Source organism: Rousettus aegyptiacus, unplaced genomic scaffold, assembly GCF_014176215.1.
Source record: "Rousettus aegyptiacus isolate mRouAeg1 unplaced genomic scaffold, mRouAeg1.p scaffold_m13_p_2, whole genome shotgun sequence".
In the NCBI taxonomy this organism is placed as follows: Eukaryota; Metazoa; Chordata; class Mammalia; order Chiroptera; family Pteropodidae; genus Rousettus; species Rousettus aegyptiacus.
The window spans coordinates 164,495,856-164,510,993 of NW_023416295.1; the positions used below are offsets into that span (position 1 = coordinate 164,495,856).

The 15,138-nt window shown below is 40.1% G+C and overlaps 1 protein-coding gene across 1 annotated transcript in view; it reads left to right on the plus strand.

Moving 5' to 3' along the window:
• CUNH12orf75 (chromosome unknown C12orf75 homolog) overlaps positions 1–7,377 on the plus strand; it is a 30,353-nt gene extending 22,976 nt beyond the window's left edge. Inside the window, exons 3-6 of the mRNA XM_016127078.2 lie at positions 2,301–2,336; positions 3,150–3,229; positions 4,005–4,039; positions 6,471–7,377. Coding sequence (XP_015982564.1) covers positions 2,301–2,336; positions 3,150–3,229; positions 4,005–4,009 — 121 coding nt within the window. The 3' untranslated portion in view covers positions 4,010–4,039; positions 6,471–7,377. The remainder of the gene's footprint in view (positions 1–2,300; positions 2,337–3,149; positions 3,230–4,004; positions 4,040–6,470) is intronic.
• The last annotated feature ends 7,761 nt before the right edge of the window (positions 7,378–15,138 follow it).

Below are 15,138 nucleotides of genomic sequence, written 5' to 3' on the forward strand. Positions count from 1 at the left end.
GCCTTGGTGTTTTCATCTTTAAAATGTGATTAACCGTCTTGTAGGATTGTGACAAGGAAATAACATAATAGCACTTAAAAAAAAAATGTGCCAGGTACAGTTCACAAGCGGGTGGTGACCTGGGGCTGATACTCAAAGCTTTTCTAAGAGTGGTGTGGAGGCAGCTCCCACTTTAGTGAAAGCCACCATGTTGGGTTGTCACTGGAAATGCCTTTGACTCTTACATCTTCCTGTTTGAGAGGCAAAGTGGTAAATTGGAATGTGGAGCATGACTATGGTGTCAGATAAACGGGGTTTATATGTTGGTTTTGCATGTTTATTAATTACATGGCTCTCTCAACCTATTTCCTCAGGCCTGAACTCTCAGAGCTGCTGTGAGGAACAGCATTCATGCATGTGAAGTGCCCTGCACTGTATCTCATGACACAGGAGGGACTCTCTAATGACGCCATTTTTACCCATCTCATCTCCATGGCGTAGAATAATTATTTGTAGAATGCATGGATGGAGCAGCAGTCATACATGGGATCACATATTCAAAGGCTGACTTTGTAAATTATTTGATGATTTAAAAGAATAGACATATCTTTATTAAATGGTATTTTTACAAACATTTTGAATCATATCTGAAGCTTAATTTATTATGCAGCAAATGTGGCAGCTCCATTATTATTTCCTGCCAGTTAGATGTGTAAGACTGTTGACTGATTTCATAATAGAGTACAGATTAGGTTTTAGAATGTTGAATAATTTGTAAGAAATAATGAATTAAAAATTATTCGCTATTTTCTTACATTTGGGGAAGTTAAAGTATATTTTAAAACCTTGACTATATCCTTAAGTGGAATTAGGCCAAAGGGAAAAAGTTAACAGATATGTAATTGGATATGAAAAGATAGCCCGTGGCAGAAACTGTGAGACATTGTACATGTGCAAATCTACTAGTTCTTTATAACTTCAAAAACAATTTCATGATACCAGTAGTCACATTAGACGGAAGTAAACAGTTCTTATAATCTCGAATGAGTTTATTACCATCATTTTCCTATTATCTATACTAATGGATTATAAATCCATTTTAATTACAAGCAGTAAACAAAACTTTGTTATACCGCTTCTATGAGCATAACACCATTTCTAACTCAGTATGACTTTGACACCTTTCAGTTAAAAACGATCCAACTGTAGTAAGAGGTAAATGAAATTGATAATTATCTGGCAAGTTTAGGTTATGTGCTCAGTTTGGATCAATCAGATCTCGAGGCGGATTTTGCACTCTATTGAAGTATTGGCTGTGTGGACAGGGCCAGTGTTCAACAGATAATTGCCACATTTATTCTCCTCCTCTTTGTAACTTGGAACTTGCTGTTGCAGTGAAGCAAAATCTCATTTGCATATACATTTGAAATATTTAGAACTTTTAAATGGATGAAACCACAGTTAGTCCTAGAATTAGAAGATTCAGGGAAGTCATTTGGATGTTTTCAGCTTGCTTGCTTCCTGACTGAAGCCCCTTAGAATTAATTACACGCTGAGTTCAGCCAGCTACATTTGGATTTTATTCAGTTTTTATTTTCTTTCCCAGAAGCAACTTATGTATGTTAACTAGTGCTTCAAGGAAAGTGTTCTGATTCTTTCAGAAATATGCCAAGGAATTCTAGTAGAATACGGATTTCTCTTATGCAAGGAAAGAGATTCTGCAAATTTCCTTTTAAACCTTCCTCCTTCTCTTTGCAGATCATGTGTAAAATGGCTGGAGATTTTTTTTAAGATGAAAAAAAAAAACCTAATTGATATGAACTTTTTTGTGCTAAAGAAATTGTTTATACCTGGAGTTATTCCACTGAATTGGCCCAAAAAACAGAAAACCGTAGTGTGTTAAGACTGGAACGGATCTTCGGAGTCATCTGGTCGACCCCCATTTTTTACACATGAGATATAGGCAGGCAACTTGCCCACAGCATGTGTCACTCAGGGGGCGGGTGGCATGGCCAGGACAAGAAGCAAGTTTCCTGGCACCTCATTTATGTGCTCTTTCCAATTTCGGCTGTCCTCAATTTTTTATTTTGCTTGGCAGTTGGGCTTTTTGACATTTGCTGGGTCTGCACATTTTGATAAGTAGAAAATGTTTTAGCGTTTGAATGATTGAGGTGGAGACAGAATACTGTGTTACAGAAATACTTGATGGGGGAATTTGAAGTAAAATAAACTTTGCCTCAGAGTCCCTTTTCTCATAACCGAAAATGAAGTCTCTGACTGTGTAACCAAATAGCTTATGGCAAATGTCTTTGACCTTTCAGAACAGAAGAATCGATAACAGAAGATGACAAGAGGAGGTATGTTTGATATCGAAGCTGGCCTTAATTTGAATACTTTTGGCCACATCTCGTGGATTTAATTTAACCCGCATTAATTCACGGATTTAATTTAGCGCTTGTAGCACACTACCAATAATACCGATTCCACTAGGAAAACTTTTGGCACAGAATGCGTGATCTGAAAAATTCCCAGGACTTATTATGTTTGCTTCTTTCAGGCAAGTTCAGTTTCTGTCCTGTGCACATAGCCTGCAGTAGTTTCCGTCTTGTGGCCTTTGGATGCGTCATTCTCCCTAACTGGCTGACTTCCCTTCATTCTCTCAGCCTTCTCTGTCCTCCCGTTCCCTCCTCTGGTTAACTGCACCCTACTCTCATCACTTCTTAGCTCTCTCTCTCCTAATTTTATGTTTATATCTACCTACAGATGAAATATTTTTGTGTATCGATAGCATTGAATACCTCGTTGACTGAATTCTTGTAAATGTTACTTGTCACTCCAACTGGTATTTATTACTATACTAAATTATAACATCCCAGTTTCTTCTTTCTTATTGCAAGTAAAATGTCTAAAAATTCTACCACAGTAAAGCTTTCTCTTTTTATACACAGCTCCTTTTTAACAGAAAAAAAATTATATTTTGAAGAGCGATAATATTCTGAATTCTACTTATTTTGAAGAGCGATAATATTCTGAATTCTACTTTTGAAAAATTATCGATTATTTTAATAAAGCTATAATTCTTTGAAGTAGTCTATGTTTCTTTCACTTTCTGCAAATAATGTTCCATTTAAATTGGTCTGTTTTTTCTATATCTGCTTCTTTTTATTAAGAAACTATGGGGGAGTATATGTTGGTCTCCCATCTGAAGCTGTCAGTATGGTATCCAATCAAACAAAGACTGTTCGAAAAAGTAAGTAAAATCACGTGATATTTATTTTCTCTATTTTATGTTTTGTGAAGAAATATGAAATTTATATTTCAGCTTGCTTGACTCAACCTACATATTCCTGAGTGGCAGTGAACAATATATACCGTGTATCTGTTCATTGTAATCATTTATTAAAATTGCCACCCATTTGATGAGATTGTCATTCCAAAGCAAAGTCTAGCTTCTATTTGTAGTTATGCTGTGTGGGTATTTTTAATTTCTTGTTAGTTTCCATGATGGTCAGTATGAAAATGAAAGCTAATGTTTTGGTCAGTTTATGGAGTTTTGACAGAATACAAAGGTAAATTCTTGTGGTGCATTAGAAAGATGACTAGCTGATAATCACCATGGTGATTAGAGGAAAAATAACTGTCTGTTGTATAATTAAATGAAGTAAGTCTCCTTTTTCTGAGTTGTAATAGTCATTGTGGGATGAATGAAGTCCTGTTGACTACAGCCTTATAGCTTCTTGCTTACACAAATTTTTAAGTGAGGCTTGTGGTAAAGAACGTTGATTTACCACAAGCTATACAGTCATTTCATGTATAGTTTTAAAGGACTATTAATATGTTTAATTTGCATACCAGGCTGTATTACATTAATTTTAACATATTCTAGGGATTTGTTCCTCAGTGCTTTTTCTTTATGATTTAGAGTAGCAAATACATATATGTCACAACTATTTATAGTTTTATAGGAAACTAGAATATGTTCTTTATAATCTGAACATTTAACTTTTCTTAATTTTCTCTTTAAGATTAGAAGAAAATATCGTGACTCAGTAATCAAGAGGTACTGTATACTTTTCTAAATAATTGTGTATATTTAGCCTTCATGATGATTAACCAGTAGATATTATTGCTATGTATTTCTAAAAAATCTTGGACTTCAAGATTAGGAGGGGATTTCACCTTATGGTTTAATCTCTGGAACTGAAGATGGTTTATTGTAAAGAGGTCTTTAATGATTAGATCAATTGTCTTAGCAGTTTAATATTTTTAAAATTTTCTTTCAAGTGCAGCTTAATTCATTTAATAAGAACAAGCCAAGTGTTTACCAGAAACACTGAGGTTTTATTTTTTATTGAAAAAAACTTTGAGGTGCTAGGATCTTGGAAATGACAGAGAGAGAGTGGAGAGGCTGGGGCTGGGAATTAGATTAGGCTCAACATGAAGTGTTTGACGATAGCCAGGTGTTCATTAGTATACAGACAGGAGATGTATTAGTACCAAAACTCTGCTAGAGATGGGCAGTTATCAGTGTACAGAGATGCACTTATACAGAAAAGGATAGTAAAACCATAGGCCAAGTGTACTGGTTGGGTATCAAAATATGTCCAGTATGGACAGAGGAAACCATGGTCTGTGAGATGAAGCACTGTAGCCCTGGGATCCTAGCGAAGAGCTTGGAGTTAGAATTACAATAAGATAAACAAGAATTTAAGAAATAAATGGTACCTTCTGCTGTCAGCAGTGTCATCACCATCATCACTATTGTCATCATCGTTGGAATGTCATTCGTTTTTGTAACCAGCATCCAGCCCTTGGCAGGCCCAAAGCAGGACTGATTTGCTATTGAACCCACTTCTTGCTGAGGGATGCCGCTGGAGTTTGGGATGGGGAGGAGTCACAAAATAAGCTCACAGGTGAAGATAAATAAGCTTTCTCACCAGGGAATGGGGACGCGGAGGCTGTAACCAGCTCCGAACAAGAAATGTAACGACCTTGGGCAGCCACTTCTCGAAGGCTTTCCCATCAAGGTGACACCATCATGGAGCTTTATTCCCTAGGACCCACGCCACGTTAGGTGTTGAGTTTCTCTTTGGAAATCTGCTGGAGATTTTCTAAGTTCCCTGCCAGTTTTCCCCTATGCAGGGAACTTTTATTAGTTACATCAAAGAGAAAAATACAATCTAGTTGAAAGGAAACATATGTTACTGTTTTACTCTCCTGAAAACAGGGTGTATTTCAAAAAGCATGAGAACAGAATGGGAAAAGGTGCCCTGGCAATGAGGTCCCTAGACTTGGTAGCTGTATTAACACAGGGCCATAGTTGAATCCTGTACTTTCCCTAAGCTACCCTGTTTTTGTTTTCTCATGGGAGACAAGATGACGGCTCAAGTTGTGTGTGGATCTAAAATTTCCTGATAACAATTTAGCATTGTTGCTGGTAAGCCAGCCCAGATAACTTTAGACAGCTAGCTAGAATATTTTCTTACTGCTCATGGTTATAAATACATATTTTATTGCCATCCTTCTCTTTTCTCAGTTTTCCCTGTTTCTATACAATGAATTTGATCCTGATCCTTCTTTTGCCTCCTTTGAATTACCTGAAAAGTTTTCTAAGTTGAAAGGATGTCCATTTTCTCTAGTTGCTAAACATCCATTGTGACATTTATTCATAAAACTTCTGAACTCATGGCTCTTGGGGCTTAGATTATTGGGCAGGAACCCTGATAGGAAGGCAGTCCTTTGGAGAGGAAGACGTGTTATGGAAAGAATTGGAGACACTTTTGACCTAACATAAAAATCTCTTTTGAAGTAAAGCCACTGAACTCACTCAGCGACCAAAGTCCAAAGTTGACTTGGTTGCTTTTGGAAGCAAATTGAGGAGTTGACTTGGTTGCTTTTGGAAGCAAATTGAGGAGTTATCTTTTAAAAATACTCACATCACGATACAAATGTGTAGTTTCTTCTACAGATGACTCAAGGGTGAAAGGTATGCCCATTTAGATGTGTGGAGTACCAACAGCACAGGGAGCTTAAGTGATGGCTCTCAGGTGCCACTCACTGGATGGACTGGCTACATCAGAAACTGCTTTTCCCAGGGAAACTCGATGTAGTGTGGATGGCTAGACCCCTCCCAGTAGGGTCTGCTCAAGGTGGGAAGGAATGGGATTGTGGCCGAGCAGTCAGTACCTTTACTTTGGGTGATGTTGACATGCAGCTAGGTTTGTGCATTATCATGGTGTACTTCAATTGTAAGTTTATAAGTCTCTTTCTTCACCTGACTTTGTCTCTTTGTGTAAGTATCATCAGTGGTTAGCACTATATGGACCACATATTAAGTCTTAAATAAATATTAAGCGAATGTTGAATGCGTATTTTACTTCAAAGAAAACCAGCAAATAATTTATGGGCTTAAAGCTTATATATTTTTATTTAAGTTGTACCTTTTCAAGGTTGCTAACTCTTTTCCCTTTTTTCATTTGTTGTTTTCATAGCTTGCTCATCAAGATTTAGAAGGAATTTCGCTCCATGGAACATTATCATGTTGCACATATTTCCAAGGAAATTCTAAACAGTCACCTGCCCCTCCCCCCCAAAAAATAAAAATTTTTTTTTTAAGTCAGTAGTTAAAACCATGGGTGCATGTTGAATGATGTGGTCTTAGAAAGGAATTGGTTAAACAGTACATTTGTGTGTGGAACTTTCTGTGGTCACCTGTAATAGACAAGCTAACCAACCTCCACTGCCCAGCCAGCCCGCTTGGGCCTCCCGCAGGACTTTCACCCTGGCCATTCATTCAACACTGTTCGTGACGATCATGTCTTTTCACTGATTCCTTTTTTGATAGTTTTTATATAACCAAATCCTTATTCTATTTATAACTTAAGATAATAAGGCATTATAAATGAATTACCTAAAGTAATATATTTGTTGGTTATCTTTCACTGTTTCTACTTCACGTTAATTTTCTGCTGTAAAATTGTCAAAATCGATTCTTACTCTAATCTCTTTCCCTTTTTTACTGGTTGGTTTTCAGCTTTATTTAAATGTCAGAATCTCCTTTATTCAACAATGGACTGCATTACAGTATTTAAAAATCAATCACTGAAATTTGCATGCCATGTATACATTTTGATTCGCTTCCTTTTTTCTTTAGTCTAAGGCTCTGTAACTACAAATACTTTATAGCCATCGGGTCTCCCATTCTGCCTTTGATTGATCACAGCATCTCATCATGTGAATTCTATACTATTTTTTTTAAGGACTTGTGACTGACGGTTAGTGGGATATTTGGAAAGTTCTTAATTTGATAATGTCCGTGTATATCCACCTGGTATGTCAATGTAAATTACTCACTTTACCAATGTCTTTCAACAATTAAAATATTTTTATCCCTCTTTACCCGGATTTCTTAATTATTTTTCAGAAGAACACTTTGAAGTAAGTCGTACATGGCATTGTGATATATAGATACAATACGTCAATGTGTATAAGTAGATTACCATGAAAAACCAAAAGTTTTCATAAGAAAAGCATTATCTTATATATTAGGTCTCTATGACAACCATAGGGACATCACACTGACAAAAAATAGCGAAGGTAAGAATCACTAAGAAGTGATATAATACACATATTCCTGTCCCATATCCATTAGTGCATGATAGTATTTAGGTTGATCATCAGCAATTTATCTCAATAGCGATAACAGAGTCACTTCGGGAAAACTTTTAATTTTGAAATAGTTTTAGGTTTACAGAAGAGTGCAAAGGTAGCACAGAGTTCCCATACACCCTCACCCAGCTTCCCGTAATGTTAACATCTTCCATAAACATAGTGCATTTGTCAAAACTAAAGCATTAAACGCTTGTGTAATGCTACGAACGAACCTACAGCCTTTAATTGGATTGTTAGTTTTTCCAGTAATGTCCTTTTTTCTGTTGGAGGATCCAATTCGAGGTTCCATTGCATTGTTGCATTTGATCATCCTGTCTCCTTGCTTTTTGTGACCTCGACACTTGGGAAGCCTACCGCTCGGTATTTGCAGTATTTCCCTCAATTTGAATTTGATGTTTTCTTATGACTAGACTTGGAAGAATACTACAGAGGTGATGTGGTCCCTGTCCTCAACTCATCTAATATCTCACAGTCTCGATTTCAACATGGTTGTGGGGGAGCATCTGTCAGATTTCTCCACCATGAGGTTTCTTGTTTTTCTTTCCCATCTTCTGTTCCCTGTAAGTGAGTCAGTAAGTTCAGACCACACACTCAAAGGAGAGGAGAAGTAAGGTCTGCTTCCTGGTGAAAAGAGTATCAGGGAATTTTTGGAAATTTGTTAAAAGCCATAGTCATTAATAAATATTTTGGGGGAGATACTTTGAGAATCTACAAATGTCCTCAGCATTTTGGAGGAGGATTAAGTCTCTTGTTGACTGTTGACTTCTTAATTAATTTACATATTTTAAAATAAAAATTGTATACATTTAAAATATACAACATGCTGATCTGATAAACATACACAGTGACATGATTACTGCTGTCAAGCTAATTGATGCATCATCTCACATAGTTAACTCTTTGATGGAGTCACTTGAGATCTATTCTCAGCAATTTCTGATGCTTAGTCACTATTATTAACTCCGGTCACCATGCTGCGCATTCCGTCTCCAGACTTACTCAGCCTACACAACTGCAACTTTGTATCTTTTGACCAACATCTCCCCATTTCCCCCACTTGCCCAGCCCTTGACAACCACAGTTCTATTGTTTGAATTTTTTTTTATAGATTCCACACATCAAGTGATACCTTACAGTATTTGTGTTTCTATGACTTATTTTACTTAGCAAAATCTCTTCCAGTTCCATTTGCATTGTAGCGAATGCCAGGATTTCCTTTTTTATAATAATGAAATATTGTAACATATGTACTATATATTACATATAGTAAACTATTATGCATCTTCCTTGATGGATACTTGGATTGTTTCCATATCTTGGCTACTATGAATAATGCTGCAATGAACATAGAAATGCAAATATCTCTTTGAGATATTGATTTCATTTCCATCAGATATATACCCAGAAGTAGGAGCGCTGGATCATATTGCTGTTTTGATTGGGTGTTTTCTGCTACCTTATCTTGTAAATCGCTAATTCGATCCTCTGCCTCATCTAATCTGTTGATTCCCTCTAATGTAATCTTCATTTCAGTTATTGTATTCTTTATTTCCTACTGGTCCTTTTTCATGTTTTCTATCTCCATTTATATGTTCCCTAGCTCTTTGATAAAGTTCTTACTGAGTTCACCTACTCTTCCCATTAGTTCATTGAGCATTGAACTCTGCATCTGGTACATTGCTTGTCTTCATTTTGTTTAGTTCTCTTTCTGGTGCTTTGTTCTGTTCTTTCATTTGGGGCATTTTTTTTTTTGTCTTCCCATTTTGGCTGCTTCCCTGTGTTTGTTTCTAGGTGGAGCTGCCATGTCTCCTAGTCTTAGTAGAGTGGCCTTATGTAGTAAGTGTCCAGTGGTACGGTCTTCCCTGGTCACCTGTTCTGGGTGCTCAGGTACGTCCCTTGTGTGGGTTGTGTGCGCCCTCCTGTTGTAATTGAGCCTTAGTTGTTTGCACATCAGTGGGAGGGATTGACCCTTGGGCTGGTTGGTTGTGAGGACTGGCTAGTGAGGGGCTGAGCTTACGGAGCAGGACTCACTTTAGCAGGGCTCTGGTGTCTGCTCAGTCTGTCCTTTGAGTGTGTCGTCCTCAGATGTGGCCCCAGGTGGTGCTCCAGCTTGGTCTGAAGCTGACCACCAGGTGTGCAGTCCCCTGGGGCCTCCTGAGTGGGGCCCTGCCACAGGCCAGGTTCAGCTGCACCCTGTGCCAGGGCCACCTGGCAGGAGTCACTTAGCACTCTGCAAATGGCTGCCACCTGTGCTGGGCTTGGAGGTGCCTTGAGAGGCCAAGCCGCGAACTGAGTCTGACTGCCGCTAGTGCTGGGCTTGGATCTACTCAGAAAAAGGTACAGGGCATGCTGAGGCCACATGGAACTTGTTTGGGGTTTGAGAACCTTTGAGAAACTTTAGCAAAGTCTGCTGCATGGCCAAGTCAGGCCGTTCCTATGGAAACACCACTGCAAGCAGGTTGGTGGGCTGGTAAGTTGGGAGGGGTGGAGTTTCAGGGAACCACCAGGGTGGGGCCAATAGTGTTAGGCAGTTCGATGGTGACTCAGACATGGTGGCCGCCTGTGTCTGGATGCCAAGAGCAGGTAGAGCTCAACAAAGCGACAATGGCTTCTGGCAGTGCTTCTGTCTGAGAGAAGGCTGCCTCTTCAGTCTATCCCTGAAGCCAGATAACTCAGTTCCTCCCTGCATGTCCCTAGTGCCTTTCAAGCTGCTGCCCCAGCACAGGAACTCAGAGTGAGTGAGTCAGTCAGCGGGTAAGTCTGTGTGTGGGCCCTTTAAGAGGAAAGCCTGAGACACCTGCAGCCCTCTGTCTCAACCACAATCTCTGCTGGTTTTCACAGCCAGAGGTTGTGGGGACTTCTCTTCCTGGTACTGGTACTCTGGGCTAGGAAGCCTGGTATGGGGTTGGGACCCCTCGCTCTTTGGGGGGACTTCTGCAGCTTGGTTTACATCTCTGCCCCTCCTGCCAGTCTTGAAGTGGCTTCTTCTCTACGTCCCCAGCTGTAGGACTTGACTCCCAATGATGGCTGGTCTGTAGTTGTAATTTTGATGTGGTTGTGCGAGGAAACTAGCACAGTGTTTACCTATTCTGCCATCTTGACCAGAAGAAGCCTCCTTGCCCATTTTTTAATTGATTGTTTTCTGTGCAGAAGCTTTTTAGTTTGATGCAGTCCCACGTGTCTATTTTTCTTTTTGTTGCCTATGCGTAGACTGTTGGCTTTCACTCTGATGGTTTCGAATAGAGGAGTCATGTGATCTAAGTTTAAATGGGTTTACTGGCTGTAGTCTGCGGTGAGGATGAAAGCAAGGACATTTGGGAGGTGGTTGCAATAATCTAGGAGAGAGATGATAGTTCAAAAGAAGGTGATAGCATTAGAAGTGGTCAGATTATGGCTATATTTTGAAGATAGAGTGAGTAGAATTTGCTAATGCATCAGATATGGGGTAAAAAATAAAAGAAGAATTAAGGAGTACTACAAGGATATTGGCTGAGCAACTGGGAGAATGAAGTTGCCATTTGCTGAAAAGAAAAAGACCGAGAGGATCAGGTTTGAGAGAGAATCGGGTGATTAGATACATTAACTTTGAGATGCCACTTCAACTTCGAAGCGGAGACATGGAATAGGAGGATATCAGGAAGGAGGTCAGAGCTGAAGACGTAAATTTGTTATGTCTATATAAAGTTAGGTGTGCAGATGGTATTTACAGATAGGGTGATGCGATCATCAGCAGAGTGAGCAGATGGTGAAGAAGTTGAAGGGCTAAGTCCTGGCTACTCAGTTTTCAGAGTTCAGAAGATGAGGAAGGACCAGTAAAGGAGAGTGATTAGGAGTAGCTAGAGAGAAGGAGGAAAAGAGAGAGAGGGGAAGGAAAACCAGGACTGTTTGGTGTCCTAGAAACCACATGAAGAGACCCCCGAATGAGGTACTGTATTAAAAGTGCCATACAGTAGAATTGGTTAGGGTAACTATATTCTTGCAAGCACAGATTCCCATAGGAACAAAGCCCATAGGAACAGAGAAGAGAGTCTGGAGATACTGATGTTTTATGCAGATAGTCTATTAAAAAGGTCTTACTTAGGTCTATTTTAATTTTTGGCTTGGATATATTTTCAACTGATGTATATTCCATTTGGAGCTAAAGAATAGATTTCATAACTCGGGATTTCCTAATTCCAAACCTAAGGGTGGTGTATTGAGAGGGAGTGATCGAAGGAAGTTGCGTCCTTTAGGGGAAAATTATTCTCCCACCCGTCTCTCCCACCCGTCTTGAGTGTTTAATATTCTTACTTGGGAGCAAGGGGATAGATCTCTCTCCTTTGCCTCCAGCTCATTCCACAGGCCTTCCTGGGTATCTTCTTGTCATTCTCCAAAGGCAAGGGACCTTCCGTGCTCTGGAACCGTTGTCCAGCGCATTTCTTCTTCTTGAGACATTTTCCCATTTTTCTCCATCTCCTTTGCAAGCTCTTTTTCATCTTAAAACTGAATTTCACTGTCACCTCCAGGCGGAGTCGGTCCATTCCTTCTCCTGCACTCCTACATCACTTGGCAGACCGGCTCTAATGTAGCACTCATCAATCACACTGTTTGCCAAGTTCAGTTTCATTCAGCTTCTCCAAATATGTACTGAACTGATCCGCTTCTTTTTCTCCCTGTCGCCACCACCCTAGACCAAGTCATCACCGTCTTGTGCCTGGATCATCGCTATGACCTTCTCACGCAGAGTAAGGGTGAGCCGAGTACAGTACAGTGGTGTGGCGGCTCCTTGTCTCTTGCTGTTGAGTGAACATCATGCCTGGCGCACCCTGCCCCCCAGCAGTGCTGCAGTGTCAGGCTCACAGGAGGGAGTCATAGCGGTTTATTGACTGTCGATGCAATGAAGTCCTTTCATTTGCTTGACAGTTTACCAGACACTTTTACATATGTTTAATCCTCACAGCTCTCGTCTACATTTTAAGGTAATAGGAAATAGGAAAGTAGTTTGGATTAAGATCTTCTTTAAGTAACGGCATAAAATATGCAATAAAACTTTCAGCGTTTAACATCTTAAAAAAAAAATTCTATGGACGAGCATCATGCCTATGTAATGTGTGCGTCTACTGTCCTCTAGTGGAATTAGCTTCTAATAGCAGCTTTATTTTTCCTTCTTTGTCGCTAGTGGGAGGAATTTCTTTCTTTAATATATTCATGGAATCCAAAATTCTTCAGCAGTTTATTCATAATAACAGGGAGTTTATATCCTGGATTATTACTTTATAATAATTATTATTATTCATACGTATTACTTGTGTGTCTTGAGCCATCTTGTCTCAGGTTTGTCTCTTTGTCTCAGTTTCCTAATTTGTAAAGCGCAAACACTAACGATGGGGTCTTTGCGGAGGTGATTCATTCAGATGAAGTCATAAGGATTAAGTGAGCCCTAAACCCAGTATGACTGGCATTCGTAGAAGAGAACACAGTGACAGACACATGGGGAGAATGTCACATGAAGACAGAGGCAGAGGTTGGAGTGACGCAGTCGTGAGCCAAGGGATGCCAAGGATTGCTGGAAGGCACCAGAAGGTAGAAGAGGCAAGGAAGGGTTCTGTCCTAAAACCTTCAGAAGAAGGATGGCCCTGTTTAAATCTTGATTTTGGGTGTCACACCTCCAGCACTGTGAGAGAATACATTTCTACTGGTTTAAGCTACCCATTTTATGGTACTTTGTTACAGCAGCCACGAGAAATTAATACACCAGTAAGACAGTTTGGAGAATATGGGTTTTCACTTGCAAGGAAGTGGATTTGTGGGTGGCTCGTCTCTGGATAGATGGACTTTCCCACCTAGCCTATGAAGCACTTTCCATGGGCCAGGCAGACTGGCTCCAGAGCGCTAAGGAGGTTAGCTGAGCAGAGCCAGCTCCTTCTCCAAACTCACCAATCAGAGGAGAAAGACAGGAGCTTGGGGAAGTCTAGCTAAAGTTCCTCCCACAGGCAACACGAGGAGTGGGGAACAAGAGTTCCTGCCCGACAATGGACTGCAGATGCCAATTTTTTTGCCAGCACAGTGTTTTTCTAAAAATGTTTGAATCGGTTCCCAACATTTAAAAGTTGGGAGATTTCATATAAAATCCAGATTTCAAGCTTCTCTTTGAAAATGGAAAATCTGGCCACACGGGGACATGTTTCTGCAGAGCTGTGATTGGCTGTTGCTACAGGGGCCGGCGCCTCCTTGAATGGAATGCAGGCTCTCCAGCTCTCCATTCTGGCCCCCGCATCTTACCCCTGATCAGTGCCACTCATTGTTTTCACCCATCGACCTTAGACGTTTTGGTGTGGGATTCCCAGAGTAGTAGTTAGTTAAGAGCACAGACTCGAGTCAGCCAAGCCTGGGTTCAAATCTGAGCTCGGTCATTCCCCAAATTTGTGCTCACGGGCAATTTTTTAAACTTTGCTGAGCCTCGGTTTCCTCATTTGTAAAACGGGAACAATAATAGAACCTATCGTATGGGGATGTTACGAGAATTCAGTAATTTAATCACGTGAGTCTTTTTTTGTACACATGCAAGGCACATTATAAGGTCCAGTAAATGGGAGCTATTGTTAACCGTTTGAAAAGCAAAACCAGGCAATGTAAGAGGAAACCTGGAAGAGAGAGAGCCTCTGGCTTCAAGTATGCTTTGTCTGGTTTTAGCACTGCCCGCCAGTTTACCAACTTTCAGGAAAATATTTGAATACGCCAGCTTCCAAGGAGCCCCCTTTCTGGAGTAAGGACCAATAGCAGTTTTGGGAATTGGCAGCCCAATTAAGGTGGTTTTCCCTCTTGCCCACAATTTGATTCTTTTCTGGAAAGAGGTCGCAGGGAAGTGGGAAGCTCTGGATGCCATCCAAATACTTTGATGTCTGGGTTTTAAAAGATTGCAATGTTCAGTGGCTTTGCAGACTTCCTAGTGGCCCTCGAAGGACAGCTTCTGCTCTGACTGATCACTTCTCCTGGGTGGCCCGGAATGACAGATGATGCCAAAGGAACCGATTGACTTCCAGTAGCCAGCCTCCTTCCAGAGGTGAGAAACCAGGTATCATTGGGAAGGAGGCAGGGTGACAGAGAAGACAGTTTTGTGTTTTGTTTTTATGAAGAACATGTAAACTTCTCACTGCGACAAGGAATCTCCAGTTATGAGGCCATTGGCCTCTGAAATGATTATAAGCTACAGAAACCAACTCAAGCCAGTCCTTATAAAAATGTGCATTTATTTGAAAGGATACTGAAGTATTTTATGGAATCCCAGGACAGTGAGGCCTTTCCAAGGACTAGAACCAGGTACTGAAAAGTGATCAGGGCCAAGGTGTGAAGGATTGATACACCTTAGTTATTGCTACTACAGATGGCTGTCCAGTTGGTCAAATACCATGTATGGAGGAGTAGTCATCTTTTCTCAACTTGTTCAGAAGGCCACATTTATCATATTCTAATTTTTTTTCATGTGTTTGGGTCAATTTCTGATAAAAT